This window comes from Alternaria dauci, chromosome 1 (genome assembly GCF_042100115.1).
Source record: "Alternaria dauci strain A2016 chromosome 1, whole genome shotgun sequence".
Lineage (NCBI taxonomy): Eukaryota > Fungi > Ascomycota > Dothideomycetes > Pleosporales > Pleosporaceae > Alternaria > Alternaria dauci.
The window spans coordinates 2,143,164-2,158,245 of record NC_091272.1 but is presented as its reverse complement, the minus strand read 5'-3'; the positions used below and the strand labels follow the sequence as shown (position 1 = coordinate 2,158,245).

The 15,082-nt window shown below is 52.4% G+C and overlaps 5 protein-coding genes across 5 annotated transcripts; 2 read left to right on the top strand and 3 right to left on the bottom strand.

The window, feature by feature from the left end:
* Positions 1-490: 490 nt before the first annotated feature.
* On the top strand, positions 491-1,910 carry ACET3X_000648 (uncharacterized protein; the record flags this gene model as incomplete). The annotated part of the gene is made up of 2 exons (XM_069447967.1): positions 491-683; positions 769-1,910. The coding sequence occupies 2 exons, from the start codon at positions 491-493 to the stop codon at positions 1,908-1,910; spliced, it is 1,335 nt and encodes a 444-aa protein (XP_069310890.1).
* Positions 1,911-4,022: 2,112 nt separating this feature from the next.
* ACET3X_000647 (uncharacterized protein) lies at positions 4,023-5,056 on the bottom strand (the record flags this gene model as incomplete). The annotated part of the gene is made up of 3 exons (XM_069447966.1): positions 4,023-4,803; positions 4,868-4,905; positions 4,958-5,056. The coding sequence occupies 3 exons, from the start codon at positions 5,054-5,056 to the stop codon at positions 4,023-4,025; spliced, it is 918 nt and encodes a 305-aa protein (XP_069310889.1).
* Positions 5,057-5,811: 755 nt separating this feature from the next.
* ACET3X_000646 (uncharacterized protein) lies at positions 5,812-6,705 on the bottom strand (the record flags this gene model as incomplete). The annotated part of the gene is made up of 4 exons (XM_069447964.1): positions 5,812-6,002; positions 6,090-6,473; positions 6,534-6,599; positions 6,654-6,705. 4 exons carry the CDS (start codon positions 6,703-6,705, stop codon positions 5,812-5,814), a joined length of 693 nt encoding a protein of 230 aa, XP_069310888.1.
* A 2,138-nt stretch (positions 6,706-8,843) lies between these two features.
* On the bottom strand, positions 8,844-12,240 carry ACET3X_000645 (uncharacterized protein; the record flags this gene model as incomplete). The annotated part of the gene is made up of 4 exons (XM_069447963.1): positions 8,844-9,146; positions 9,206-10,596; positions 10,650-11,091; positions 11,143-12,240. The coding sequence occupies 4 exons, from the start codon at positions 12,238-12,240 to the stop codon at positions 8,844-8,846; spliced, it is 3,234 nt and encodes a 1,077-aa protein (XP_069310887.1).
* A 767-nt stretch (positions 12,241-13,007) lies between these two features.
* Positions 13,008-14,422, top strand: ACET3X_000644 (mitochondrial 37S ribosomal protein uS2m; the record flags this gene model as incomplete). The annotated part of the gene is made up of 4 exons (XM_069447962.1): positions 13,008-13,038; positions 13,089-13,331; positions 13,391-14,024; positions 14,074-14,422. The coding sequence occupies 4 exons, from the start codon at positions 13,008-13,010 to the stop codon at positions 14,420-14,422; spliced, it is 1,257 nt and encodes a 418-aa protein (XP_069310886.1).
* Positions 14,423-15,082: the final 660 nt, after the last annotated feature.

The window sequence follows — 15,082 nt, the reverse complement described above, 5'->3', positions numbered from 1 at the left end:
CTTCCTTATGCCAAAAGTATCTCTACATCGTATGTCAGACCTTTTACCATCAAAAAGATGTGTTCTCAAGTAGTGCTAGGTGCGTGTGCGCAGCGATATCGGCAAATTATTCCAGTCCGATGTACATTGCTCCGACGCATTTCGGAATACTCACGTTCCCAAGCTCATTCCGACAGATAGCGGCATTTAACTACCTAGGTAGTACCACGCGAGAGTGCTTCATCATGACATACCTACCAATCAATCATACCCCGCTCTCGATGATGGATTGAGTTTCTCTTCCTGGATTAGAGCCTGACAACTCACCTGGGCAGCTTTCTTCTGTGGTGGAGTAGGGTTTCATCCGGCGAAACTCCTATCGAGCACTTGTCATGTCTTTTATGTTGAGATCATATGACAGACGCGGGATTTCCGACATATGATTCAGTTCATTTGCAATCAGTCTCTCCAGAATTAAAGAAATCTTTGGACGCTCTATCCGACACACAACATGGCGACTAGGTCCCAATCAGCGCTTGTGAGCTTGAGCACCACACCCGACAACCAATCGCGTTTCGAGCTGGAAACAAACTCAAGATGGACCGATGAGCCTGAAAACGAGATAACACTACCACCAACTGACGGAGGAAAGGACGCTTGGTTGTTCCTTGCCGCTGCATTTGTGATAGAGATGATGGTGTGGGGTAAGCGCTACACACTTCATAAGCCATGCTTATCATCTCGCCACGCTATTAGGCATGCTTGGACACTTTGCTAACATAATCTCAGGTTTTCCATGGTCATACGGTATCTTCCAAGAGTACTACAGCTCATCGCTACCCTTCTCGGGCGCGTCTGGCATCCCCGCTATCGGAACTTCCGCGATGGGCATACTTTATATGGTCGCACCGTTCACATTCGGATCGCTCATACGTTGGCCGCAACATAAGAGGAAGGCAATGGTTGCAGGCTTACTTATCATGTGTCTTTCGCTTGGACTGAGCTCACTTTGTACGACCGTACCACAACTTATCGTCACCCAAGGAATCCTTTATGGCATCGGTGGTGCCGTCGCATATAGCCCTGTCGTCACTTTCCTGGATGAGTGGTTTATAAGACGCAAGGGTCTCGCATTCGGCATCATGTGGGCAGGCACAGGGCTTGGAGGGATCGTCGTTCCGCTCTTGCTGCAGCTTCTACTCAACAGCTACGGTTTCCGCACAGCGCTACGCATATGGACGATCGTGCTTTTTATCGTCGGCTTGCCGCTCACCTTCTTTCTGAAACCACGGCTTCCCGTCCCAGCAACTAATAGGTCTCGCATTACCTTCACTTTTCTGACGAACAGGTCTTTCTGGGTCCTGCAAATTGGGAATATTATGCAAGGACTGGGCTTCTTTATCCCTTCCATCTATCTTCCTACATATACAAAAGCTCTCGGTTTCAACAGCGCAGTCTCTGCTCTACCTATCATTCTCATAAATATGGCTGCCGTCATAGGGTCTATCAGTATGGGAAGTATTGTCGACCGTACGCATGTCACCACCGCCATTCTCATCTCCACCATCGGCGCTATGCTCTCCGTCTTCTTGATTTGGGGTTTCAGCACCTCACTACCGCCGCTGCTTATCTTCTGCTTCATGTATGGTCTCTTCGCGGGCAGCTTCACCAACACCTGGCCTGGCATCATGCGGACAGTTCAGATGAACACGGGTCAGATGGAGAGTTCTATGGTCTTCTCGTTCTTGTCGATGGGTAGGGGCATCGGTAATGTCGTGAGTGGGCCGGTCAGTGAAGCGCTGATGAAGACGGGTAATATTGGGGATCATGGCTTATATGGGACGCCATATGGCAGTTTGGTGGTTTGGACGGGAATCAGTGCTGCGCTCGGAGGCGTGAGTATTATTGGGAGGAGGGTGGGGTGGCTGTAAATTTTACGTCATGGCCAGATCAAGTTGTCAAAGGGTTATTCGCCTATGTCTACTCTAGCTGCTCATTGAAGCGAGTGACTGCACTAAGTGGCTTTGAGATAGCCTGTAACAATAAACAATAAAACAGCTATGCCCCTTAGGATAGCGTGGTCTCCGAAAAGATAAACTGATTACATACTAATGCAAGAATGTATTGCGCTCCTTGGTCGACTACAAGGGGAGTCGAGAGTTTTTCCATCATCCATGATATCGTGGTCATCATGGTCCAAAGCCTCAACAAAAGTGCATGCCTCATACTCCGGAAATGCTAGGAACTCCTTATTGGTCTCCAAAGAATACAACAAATGATGTTTGTAGAATAGAGAAATGGAAGAGAATGTTGCGAGTGGATAAAGACGCCCGAGAGAGGTGTGTCAGCGCCTTGTGAACATATCCACCGTGTCCTTCTGCTACTGGCGCATTTCATGTCCACGCGAATGTAGTGCTTCATACCGACCTAGTTTCCAAAGATGACGCCGTCAATCTTGATCCGTTCTTCTCATCTGTTGTTCTGAGTTATTTTCTGAACACAAGCCACTGGCAGCTCACCAACATACTCATTGGCACCCATCATGTAGGTTTCTTCACATCCACCGTATCAAATTGTGTGGATGAGAACAGTACTCTCGTAGTAGTCGTATACCTCCTCTTATCCTCGCCAACCCCTCTTTCATTTTGATCATCCTTGCTCATTCGACTCTTTCGTTTTCCAGCGCGATTTCTCTTGTCCAACGGTGAGTGACACACGATCTGGCTTGTTGATCGATGGAGTGCCGCTTCGGAATGTGCATGTGGCTGCATATTGTACCGTGGTAGTGGTAATTGCATAGAAACGAGGTCTTCTTCAGATCGTGTGTGTTTCGAGGATTGATTGGATGGAGTAGACGGTTTTGCGGGGCTGAAGGTCGACTTCAATTTCTTCAGTGTGGTGCCAAACCCCATTTTGTACTTGTTTTCTGAGCGATCGTAATCGTGGTTTGTCTCGTAGGTGCTTCCCTTCTACGGTGTGAGGGATGATTGACAAGGGGCCGATATGGATGTAGAGCAGCAAATTGAGGAAAGCAGACACGCAGCGTGTGGGTAGACATCACAAGTATTGATATCACAGGGAAATTCCCCATGATTTCGGATGAGTTGCATCTCTAGCTCAAAATGGTAAACCCTTGCGTAACGTTTGATGGGCAGTGCGGGCTGCGCCGCAAGGTAGTGTTCTCAACCTAATCGGGAGTTCCTCGGTAATGTCCTGATGCCTGAACCAGGTTTCTGGGACTCAATTTCATGTACGTCAAGACTCGAGACACCTTCTTTTACGAACGATTTGGACTGAGAGCAGTTATAGTTCGGCGCGGCTGTTGGTCCAAGAGGAAAATCCACATGTTCGCAGCGGCACTGCGGCATATAGAGCACTACTCCCGGGGGCCCCGGCCGTGCCAATACAAAATGGTTGTGCAATTTCGAGAGTAATCCATTCACGCTGTGCTCATCTCGTGTGGCTTGCAGATGTGGCGTGAGCTTCGGGGGAGGCGGCACGGCAACGTTGGGGACAAGGGTATGTTGGTACCCGGCGTAATGCACAAGAAGGAGCGAAACTGCAGCCGAAAGCGTGCCGCGTCTGGAATACGAGATTCTGCTGCGGGTGGTCAGCATGGCTTTGGATAGCGCTACGAAGGATGGAAAATGCTAAGGGAAAGGAAAGTATCCCGAGGCTGGCTGAGTGAGTGGTAAAACAAGATAGCCTCTAGGCTTGTTGGGTGCAATGCCATGCAACATTCTGCGAAGCAAGAACGATACAAGCTGAGACACACTTGCTGTCGTATCACTCCGTATAACTAGTCATTGTTAGAGCAGTACGAAGTCAATTGCGTCGCACATGTATATCGGCCGCTCTACCAACAGTATATGCTGCAGACCCTCTTCGGATCGTGCTCTCCATGTGCATCTACGATAGATCATCCAAGGCATCCTTCAAAACCGCACTGTGCCTTGATCAGATATATTCGTGTAGGGCTGGCTTATCGTACAGAGCTCCGGCATCGCGAATCTGCCGAACTCGGTGCGAACTCGTGTCCGTCCTTAGCTAATGAATCGCATCGTAACCTCGACCGTAGCAAAGGTACCCGCAGACACCGGCATAGCCCTCAACAGAGTCGGTCCAATACCCCTCCAGAAGCCACCCAGACCCTCTCCCCTATATGTCTTCGCGAAGCAGTCCCTCATACTCTTGTACTTTTGCTCCTTGCCAAACGCATCACTCTGCATCTTGCTCTTGACCACATCGAACGGATAACTGCTTATCCAAAGCACCTCACCAGCGAGTCCACCATAAGCGGCAACCTTTAGAGTTGGGATTTCTGATCGGTCAATGTTGTTGCGCGCAGCATCCGCATTCATCATGTACTCGAATGCAGTAAACCAGCAGCCGTAAGCTTGGGCTTCGCGCATGAATGTCACAGCTGTGCCGCGGTAAACGCCGCCGAGGATGCCTTGGTGTGCAGTGAGCTTGCGCACACAGTCGATTGGGCCGGCATAGAGGCGGTTCGCGCCGTGCGGCTGTGTTTGCAGTCTTATGCGGATGTGCTCGATAGGACTAGACAGAACGGTGTTGGCGACACCGGCGAAAGCACCAGCGGCGTAATACTGTGAGTACGAGAGTTGGCCTTTTCCGGTCTTTGCCTCATTGCTAGCTTCAAAGGCACGTCGCGCATAATGGAAGCCCCCAAACTGAACAGATACACAAGCTCCGATTCCGATGAGTGGTGTCAGCGTACCCTTGTAGAAAGCGAGTGCCCCCTCGTTTTGGTAGATCTTGGTCGCGGCGTCCAGGGCACCAGAGTATTGTGATGTTGTTTGTAGCCTGCAGATGTGAAGATACGAAGTCAGTGTATGTCTCACATACATTCAGTACAGTCACAACTTACCTGACTTTCACAATGTCAAAAGGTTGACCTATGAGTACCTAGAAAACGAGGTTCAGTTTGGGCTGGTAACAGACACAGTTGTAGAAGTACCTGTGCGACTCCTCCCACTGCCCCTGCGAACAGGTCCTTGAGTGTTCGAGAGAGGCCATCCTGAACGGGCTCCTCGTGCTCAATATGAGGTTTTGACATTCTGCTCTGCGCACTGTCTGTGTCTCCAATGGCTCTTTTTGCTTGTTGCTCCCTTATCGCAGTAGACACGGCGCTTATGGCGGGGCAATTACGACGTCACCAACTTCCAAGACACCGTATATGCTCCTTGCGTGAGCACTAGGAAATGGGAGATTTCCTTGCAGAGTCTTTGATCAAGAACGCAACTCACGGCTATTGCGAAGTGATTCAGAGCCATGCAAAGACTCCAAAGGCCAATGGCGTGCTTGCGCACAGACGCGCTAGCGGTGTCCTTGGATAGCCGATGGTTAGCTGCATCCCATGCCTCAAAATGATCATATTTTGCACTATTTAGCTTGTGTCTTGGGATTGTAACAGAATCATTTCAGTTCGACATGAACATGGATAGCGGTTCTAGGAAAGACGCAGACGCAAGACTTGAAACGCCGTGAAAATGACCAGAAACTCAGATAGCCACCTAGTGTATCCCATGATCCCCGGTTCCCGCTAATCAGCAGTTCCATGCAATGCGTGTACGGATGCCTTACGCCCATCCCATCGATACATATATACAGACAAGGAGATGAACAGAAAGATTGAGTAGGCTCTTCCAGTTTCCAACAGAAGAGCCATAGACTAGCAACAGGTATAGAAAACCCCCCCTAGCGACATTGTCGCTGTAATCTGGATAAGACGTGCAGAGAAGATGCAGATCGTGCTACATGTCCCATGCAACATCTAAGATCATTCGTAATGCGTAGAAATATCCGATGCGACTACCAGCACTTGAGCTTCTTCCAAAAGCTCGGCTTCGGCTCGTCCTCGCTATCCTTTTCATTCTCTGTATGGGCCGCAAAGTCATTTGGGTCTCGGTTCGGACTCGATTGAAGAGGCAAGGCGGCAGTTCGGTTCGCAGGGCCGTCTCCAGCAGTGAGCCGGCGTGCTTCTACTACGCGACGTACGAGTACTTTAATAAACGTTAGCAAGTCTTGAACAATTCCTCTCCTGCTCACATCATCTTGTATGCGATGTGGTTGCGACGCAGGTGTCTTACAAGCAAAAGTCTCTTCGATGTTGACCATCTCCCTTGCGCTCGTCTCCATGAAGCCACACTTCCTTCGTCGCGCCCACTCGAGACCTGTTTTTGCTTCTACGACTCTTTGCCCTTGTAAATCGCACTTGTTGCCTACTACGCACTTGATCGGTGGTATCTTGCCATTGTCTAATCGGTTCTCCGTCTCCATTTCTATCATCTCCATGAAGTAATCTAGCGCATCGAGCGAATTGGCAGACGTAATGTCGTAGACGAGGAGGAAGGCGTCGGACTGTAGGTTCGAAGCAGCCCAGAGACCACGGTATTCTTCTTGGCCCGCAGTATCCGTAAGCATAAGGTAATAAGGGACTCCATCGACGGTTCGGGTTACAGAGTACGAGTCCTCTACAGGCAGGTTAGCTGTGTAATGCTCAATGCGACGAGCGTAGGCGCAAGGCGACGAACCTATCGTAGGATCATACTCAGATGTCCATTGACTCCTGACAAGCCGTAATGTGATTGAACTTTTTCCTACACCCAAGTCAGCCCCTCAATGCTCCATGTCGGCCATTGGTTCGCGCATACCACATCCTCCGTCTCCACACACCGTGATTGTTATCCTGTTGTTCTCATCCATTGTATCCTCCTCTTGCGTTGCCCTGGTGCGAACTGCTGTGGTTCCTGCGACGTATGCGATTTCTACGCAGCGGGTAGTTGGGTCGTAACCGCGTCCGTTTCGAGTTGTCTACGCTCGTGGATGCGCTTGCCGCAAACCGCCTTCCTAAACCAAACACTCCTCCAGGAACGGGATCCTATCGACTCGGTCCAGAAACGTGATCGCAAGGTTCCTGTAATTCGCGGTCGGAATTGCAGTCGGAATGGGTACCGTTTCTTGCCCAGGTCCGACGAAAAGTAAACCACGGCACAGAAACAAGAAAAGATGTCGCGCGAAGGATTGCGACTCGTGTCAAGACAGCGTTTGTCGTCGGCAGTCCAAAAATCCCAAGAACCAGAAAAGTGAAGAGGCAGCGCAGCGCGGGCTTTACCTCGTAATCGTAATACCCACGGCAGTGAAAGCCCCAACAACAAATTAATGAAGCGAACAGTGCCCCCCCAAAACGGTCCCTAGTATCCAAAGCGCAACGTTAGATATGAATCAGGCATGAAGCTGGCCGGCTTCGGACGAAAAAAAAGAAATGAGAGACGATGATCCCTGGGTACCCCCGTAGCCTCCTTCGCTGTGGCATCCGAGCCATACCCATCCCATCTTTGACTTTCGGTGCGAACGTTTAACCCTTGTACCCTTGCCGCGCCTTCATGTCATGGCCCGGAAAACATCGTCAGAGCCCAGATAAGGCGCAGACGCTTAGGCCGCAGGGGATCGAAGGATGCAAAGGATCAAGGCCGGATGGCGGCCCCACTTGTTTGATTGGAAGGCTGCTGCGGGCTTGATGAGGGGGGAACGAGGGAGGAGGCCCAAGCCATGTGGGTAACAACGTGCGATGGACGAAGTTTATTTGCCCTACAAACTTTCGTCATTGGAGCCTTCTTCCACGGTACAAAGCGATACCGAGGCACGACGCTCCAGACTCTGCACAGCAACCGCTGCATCTTGGGACACAGAGAGGCCTGCGTAGTTGGCATTGACCTTTTTTCCTAGGCCCCCTCTCCTCCAAATCTGGTTGTAATCTGCCCTTCCAAGAACCTTGGAACTAACGAGTGCTGCCGGGGCTAAGTGCCCGGGAACCTGCATGCAGCTCTCCTGACCCCCCTGTGTGTTCCTCATTCTGCTTCCGTGGAACATGCAGCGTTCTAGCGCCACATCATGCATTCTAGGGCCTGCCTCCAGCACCCTCCGCGGCCATGTCACGTTTTTACGCGCGGGATGTCTGATTGCAAGCGAAGCAAGACAAAGCCTACGGCGAGTCCATAACATAATCACGAGCATGATTAATGATACGCTCTTATCGCACTTCACGTTCAAACGCCAAGTTGCGCAGCAGCTGTGCGCTCCAGACCAACACCTGTGCGAGCATATTACCAAGCATGAGAAAAGGGCCGGATTTTGGGTTTAGCTGTTCATGTTGTGATACAACTGCCGCATGAGTTTTGTCTAGATGATAAGTCCACTTTACGCCACAGTCAGGGCCCTCCTCGACATTGTTGCGTCCAAGACAAGCGAGCGAGCATGCGGGCGGGAAGAGAGCGGGGAAGAAGTGCATATGGATCCATGGGTCAAGGGGCACGTTGGGGTTTACTGCAGTTCGTACAGATCATCTTAGTTTGGGTCCACTATTCATTTGATGTAATATGATCTGACGTGATATTTAGCTGATCGAGTCAGTCGTGCCCTCCACGCATCCTGGCATACCAACCCATACATTTACCGATTGTGGCTGATATATACAATAGAACAGTAGAAGCGGAATTCACCAAAAAAAAGTATGCGCGAGACATACGTGCCTATCGCCCCTCATCTTTTAACCTCGCAGTGTAAAGAACCCGGTAGCTGAAGACCTCAGCCACGTGCGCCAACCTCACCCCAGTTTCTTGTTGCCCCAAATCATAAAGCATCAAACAACGATAGGAAAGAAGGGCATGCATGAGTCTAATAACTCGCCCACAAGACGGTTCGCTCTCGGCAAGCGAATGTGAAGTTCGTTAAAGGGAATATAAGTAATGGGGTATCGTTGGACCAAAGCGGAGAATGACACGAAACAGAAGAGGAAAACTGTGAAGTAGTAGTAGAGAAGAGGCTGCTCCGATCAATCATGCTCATGATTCCGGCTCCGTTACTTCATCGATCGCCGGTGGGGGGATGAAACCTTGCGAAGACGCAACTTCCGTACGGGCTGCTTTTGTAGCATGAGACTCGCTGATGCTGCCTTGCTGCGGCGATCGCTTAGTTGATGAAGACATTGCCGAAGGCATGGAGGATTGTTGTCCAGTGTCGGGTATCGAATGAGGCAGGATAGTCTGGTGGTTCTGGTGGCTTGTTGGGAAGTGGCGCGGTGAAGCGCTGCTCTTCTTGCTCTTATCGCTTGCGGCGGAGGATGTCCTAGGTGATACTCGCCCTTGCTGCGAAGAGCATTAGCGTTGACCAAAACCATGTCGTTCTGGCGAGAAGCATAACTTACCTGCTTGGCCCATCGCAGTCCGCACGAATTACAAAGGTCCCGATTCCCTGAAGGACCCCTGCGCCACTCGGGTGTTGTTCTCGTATGGCAGTTTGCACAATCTTTCTGCATTTGGCCGGCACCCTTTCTGCGTTTCCTCTTCTTCTTAGCTGCTAACAAGCTCTGGACTTCTTCTGCTAGGTATCTGTTCCGCTTTTCCATTTGTCGTAACTCGTATTGCCAGCTTGTGCTTCGCGTCGTCTTCAGTTCGTCAAATACGTTGTCATCTGAGGCTAGACTTTGATCCTGATGTCCGAGTTGGAGGCCATTGTGTCCAGCAAATGTAGCAGGAGATTCCTCAGTAGTGACGAAGAGTGGATTGGTATTGGACGTCATTGGCGTACTCGAACCAGTAGGACCAGTCATGGACCCCGCGGCAGGTGATGCTGCTCCCGACATCTGAGTATGAATAGAGTTGTGAGAGTCGCGCTCATGCTTGGTATTCGTATACATGGATGGACGGCCGGCATTACTATTCCGTGAGTACTTGAGCAGTCGTGTTTGCCCAACGACAAAGGTAGGTTTCTGGCCTTCGGTTGCGTCTCCGGGATATATTGTCGTAAAAGCCTGTAGAACCTGGCCACGCTTGTTGATCATTTCGTGTTTGACCTCGCCCTTCCTGCCTCCTCTGGCAAGCTCTAGTATGCGACCAAAGTTGATCTTGGACTCCTGCCGCATGAGAGATTGTATGCTAGTGCCGACGAGGTCTTCAGGTTGCTTATCGAGCAACTGGCGCACGTTTGATGAAACATACAAGAACATGCCTGATGTAGACATCTTCGTCCACAGCTCGTTATCACCGACGCCGCCAGACTCGCGTACAATGGCCTTGCTCAAAGTGTAAACTGGGCGTTCGCGGCCGACGAGGATGATACATTTCCGACCCTTGCCTTGCTCGGTATGAAGGGAGCCATGGCCTTCGAACCACATGTATCCGCTCTTCTTGCGCCGTATCCTGAACACAACATTGACAGATGCGCCATTCGTAGTCTCCTTCAGTTCCCTCGTTACAGGAACGATGTCGCTGGGATGGCAGACGGACGAAAGCGCTGTTCCGACGAGCTCGCTGGGGTCGTATTCTAGTATCCTGTTGCTGGCTGGTGATAGATACAGGAAGAGTCCCTTGAGTGACAAGACGTGGACAACGTCGTCGCTGTTCTCAAGCAGGACCTTATCCCAAATACGTCTCGTCATCTCGGAATCGCCGCTTCCGCTATACGCAGCGAGTACGTTGGACACCTCGTCTTTGGAGATGGTCTGGCCTTGTTCGGCTTGTTGTGGCTTGTGGTGGTCGCTGAAGACGTAACTCGGTATCGACATCCCGCGCTGGTAGTTGACTCGGTAAGAGCCATCTACAATACGATCAGTTCATACACGGGCATGTTCGTTAGATATGAGAGCCTACCTGAGTTCTTGTTCGTCATGGCGCCGGGCTGCTCCACAAGGTCAACCTGGAAGCCGACGAAAAACTTCATCTTGCCGCCAGGTTCCCAAGCGATGGGAATCATGGTCAGAAGGTTCATGAACGGTTGGCCGCCTCTTCTGTAATTGATCAAGCTAATCTGCGCTTCTGCACGACTCTCGATCATGTTCTTGAGATAGTAGACTGAATCGTCGTCAACGTAGTTTCGCTTGATTCCAGATTCGACCTTTCCGTCAGGTGCCTGCAAGAAGCGGCAATTTCGCCCAAGAATCATGTGTCTTGTGTAGCCGGTGAGTCGCTCGAAGTTCTCTGAGCAGTAAACAATGGGAATGTCGTCTAGCTCGGCATCACAAACGACAAAAGCGCACGAAAGATCAACAGAGCCGATGTCAATCTGGGGGTCAGGTCTGGTAGCTACGCGCATCTGTCCATGTGTTAGCATTTAACGTGCAGAAGAAGTAGTCCTGGAACCTACTAGTACTCCGAGCATGTCGAATCCGGTGGACGAATAAGCATTCTTAAACTGTGTCTTCATGTGAGGATTGTGATGCATCGTGGACGGAAACCCGCCTGCAGGCTGCTGCCATGGCATCTTAAAATCTTGCAGTTGCTTGTTGATAACCTCTTTTGGTAGGTCTTGTGCAGGATCCTGTGCGATAGGTTGCTGATTCTGTAGTGAGGTCAGAGTCATGCGTGTCGGAACACTGGTGGAGGAGCGATGTTCGCTCTGGGGCCGGGAAGTAGAACGCATGCTGGACTGGTCCTGGCTAGTGGTGCGGCTAAGGAAGCTGGATCTGCCTGGTTTGACTTCGGGCGTGTTGTTCAGTGAAGGCCGCTTGAAATGGTCTTGCGACTGTCCTGATGGCGTGTTGTTACCTTGGGGAGCAGCAGGCATGGGTCCAACAAAGTCCTGGTTAATGGGGGAATCCAACATGGAAGTGTTGAACTGGCTGCCAGGAAACATGTTCATATCGGTTGGCATCATATTGAGCGAGTCGTCCATGTCCAGAGGCATGTTCAAGCCGTTCTGATAGGATCCCATGTCCAGGTCGAGAGAGTTCTTCTGGTGCATGGGCGAAGCGTACGCAGAGCCAGGAGTGGCCATGCTTGGAAACGGAGAGGCCTGGCTTTGGAACTGGGTGTTGATATTGAGGTCCGCAGCAGGTAGCTGGTCGCCCTGTATGTCGGCGGTTGTTCGCGGGAAGGTGTTGCTGCGCATCATGTTGTCCATGGCCGCGTTGGACATGTCAAACTGGAAGTCGTCCATTTCGCTGCCATTGGGGTCTCCAAAATGCATCATGCTTAATCTGCGCGTGTCGGGGCTGCCCATGTTCATCTGTTGTTGCTGCTGCTGCTGCTGATGTTGTTGTCGCTGCTGTTGCTGCGGCGGCCCTCTGGCGTAGACGGGCATACTCCGTCGGCGGTTGTCCTTGTCGTTCTGCGCGACTATTGAGTCCAGTGACTGGCCCTCGACCATGTTGAAGCCGTTCATGGCGTCCCCATTCATGCTCATCATCATGTTTGCATTGTTGGCCTGGTTGAAGGGCCGCGTGGGATACGGATAGCCATTCATCGTGGCGGGCAGGGAAGCTCAGATGTCGAGAGCAGCGAGGTCAGTCGTCCAGCACAGAGGTGTAGGCATCAAAGAGAGTGGGTAGCGCCCGTGGGTAGGGCGGTGATGCGCTATCACTTGTTTCGCTGGCTGGACGGGTCGCGGCGGCGGGGGGTGCAGTGTCTCACAAGCGACATTCGAGGGCGGCGATGGCCGGCGGTCTCGCAGGCGGCGGCAGCTCAGGCGCAGCGACACGTTGGTCGATATAGAACAGGGCAGGGCAGGGCAGGGCAGGGCAGGGCAGGGCAACGCAGGGCCGAGCGTGTGAGGTTGGGATGCGAAGAGCGAGGATGTGTAGCGTCAGTGGAATGCGCTAGGTGCCAAGCCAAAAGGCCGCGTGCGGGATAGCAGCAGAAGATGACGGAAGCATGTCAGTGGCTTCACACGAGCAATTATTGGGGGCGGCACAAGCACTTTGAGCACAGGCGGCGCGGGATGGGGTGAGCAAGAGGCGAGCGACAGCAGCAGGGACCAACATATGGCATTTTGCACAATGCCATGCTCTGCCCTACCGGTGGGACCGATGCAACGCAGCGCCCCTCGCAGCGCCTCACCACTGGCACGCATGATCTGATGCTGACGGCTATCGGTCCTCGACTGACGGCGAAGGAAGCCTGCGGGTGCCCACAGATGAGCGCCCGCCCAAACCGGCCTAGCGCCACACGGTGCTTGGCGCCATCGCTCGAGACTTTTTGGTCCACCAGGACGGCGACTGCACGCGACGCAAAATGATACTGAGGAGCATAGCAGCGCGCAGTGGTGGGTTTGGGCCAATTCGAGATGGACGCAACTGCTGACACGCTGCACAGCCCCCCGGGCACTCGCACAACACGCTCGACAGTCGTCTCGCCCGCTGCAGCGACACCTCTCCACCGAGACCGACTCGATTGAAGCCTCGACCGAAAACAGCCTCAAGCAGCTGCAGTCGATAGAGGCCCAGCTCAACACCCACCTCCAGCAGCCGGTGCCCTCTGTCGATCCCGAGACCCATGGAACCTCCGACGCTGTCGCCGGCAATGTCGCCCAACAGTACTACCTGTACAAGCAGCAGTGTATGGCGCCCGCCTCCCCCATCCCCCATCCCCCACTGCAGCCCGTTGACATGTCGTAGCCCAGCAGATGGGAAAGCTGGGGACCCAGATTGAGCCTCACTACAAACCGCACACCCTCCTCAACCATCCCCCCTCCCCCGCCGACGTTACCCTGGAATTGCTCCTCGCCTCCGAGGCCCACCAAGGCCATGTCACCTCGCTCTGGAACCCCGCAAATGCACGCTACATCCACGGTATACGACAAGGCGTCCACATCATCTCGCTCGAAGTCACCGCAGCCCACCTGCGCCGAGCCGCCAAAGTGGTACAGGAAGTCGCGCGGCGCGGAGGCATGATCCTGTTTGTTGGCACACGCGACGGGCAAGATAGGGCCGTCGCCCGCGCGGCCGAGCTAGCCAAGGGATACCATCTGTTCGAGCGCTGGATCCCCGGAAGCATCACCAACGGCCAGCAGATCTTGGGCAGGTGCAAAACAAAGGTGGTCAACGAGCTAGACGAAGAAGTCCCAGGCTTCGAAGACCTGCTCTTCGACCGCCCCGTTCTCCGGCCAGATCTCGTCGTCTGTATGAACCCGCTCGAGAACTATGTGCTGCTGCACGAGTGTGCGCTGAACAATATTCCCACAATCGGTGTCATTGATACCAACGCAGATCCTACCTGGGTCACCTACCCTATCCCCGCAAATGACGACAGGTAAGCCAGCTTTTCATAATAGCTCGTGCTTCATACTAACGCGCTGCAGTCTCCGCTGCATACAGGTCATTGCTGGCGTCTTAGGTCGTGCCGGAGAAACAGGCCAAAAGCAACGTCTTGCTGCTGCCGCGCAAGGCCACATCACGTACCGGCCAGCAAAGGGCCTTACCATGCCTAATGCCGACACAGACGGAGACAGGACAGACGCTGGGAACATCCTATCCGGATCCACATCACGAATGGGCGAAGGGGTCCCCAGAGAGCGTGTTGATGAGACTGCCGACACGAGAGACACCAGCCTTGGAGATGCGGGAGAAATGGCTACCAAAATGGACGAAGTGAGCAACCACGAGAGCCATCGGACCAAAGAAGGCAGGGATATCAAAGTTACTTCGTAGAGCGTTTTGCATAGCATGTAAATTACAGCACGAAACTCATGTAAAATACCAACATCTTGTTTTACTCAAAGCATACGTTGGTTTTGTCCTGTTGAAGTTCTGTGCGTACGTACCTCCGATGGGACACCAGGCATCCCAGCATAGAATCTGAAAAATAAAAAGGACACTGGATCCAAGGTTGTCACACCACGCCTGCGCAGAACGAACATTCCATCCAATTCACCATCTGCAACTCTCAGAAGCCAGACAACACACCAAGATGCATGAGACGTGTTGGGTTGCCAAAACACCGGTCGTCGCTGGAGTCATGCACAAGTCAGCGAAACAGAACAAGTAGCTTCACAAACCTGTGAGTCTGGCCGACGTTGCGTTAAGCTGGCATTAGTCCAAGGGGGACCAAACGCGCGGAGCACTAACCACCCGAGCTAAAGCACTTAAAGGCCGAAGAAGAAGCAAGTAGGGCCACAGGGCAAAACAAACGGAGCGTTCCAAAGCAGGAACGTGACGTCATTTCCGCTAGTGCATCGTTGCGATCGGACATTTGGGCCGCCATCGAATCCAAAACGCTTGGGTCGATCTCTGCAGTGCCGCCTGACTCTACCACAACTCTATTGGAAGTGAAACGTGTCAAGGCGGTAAAGGAAGGAAACGAGAAAAGCA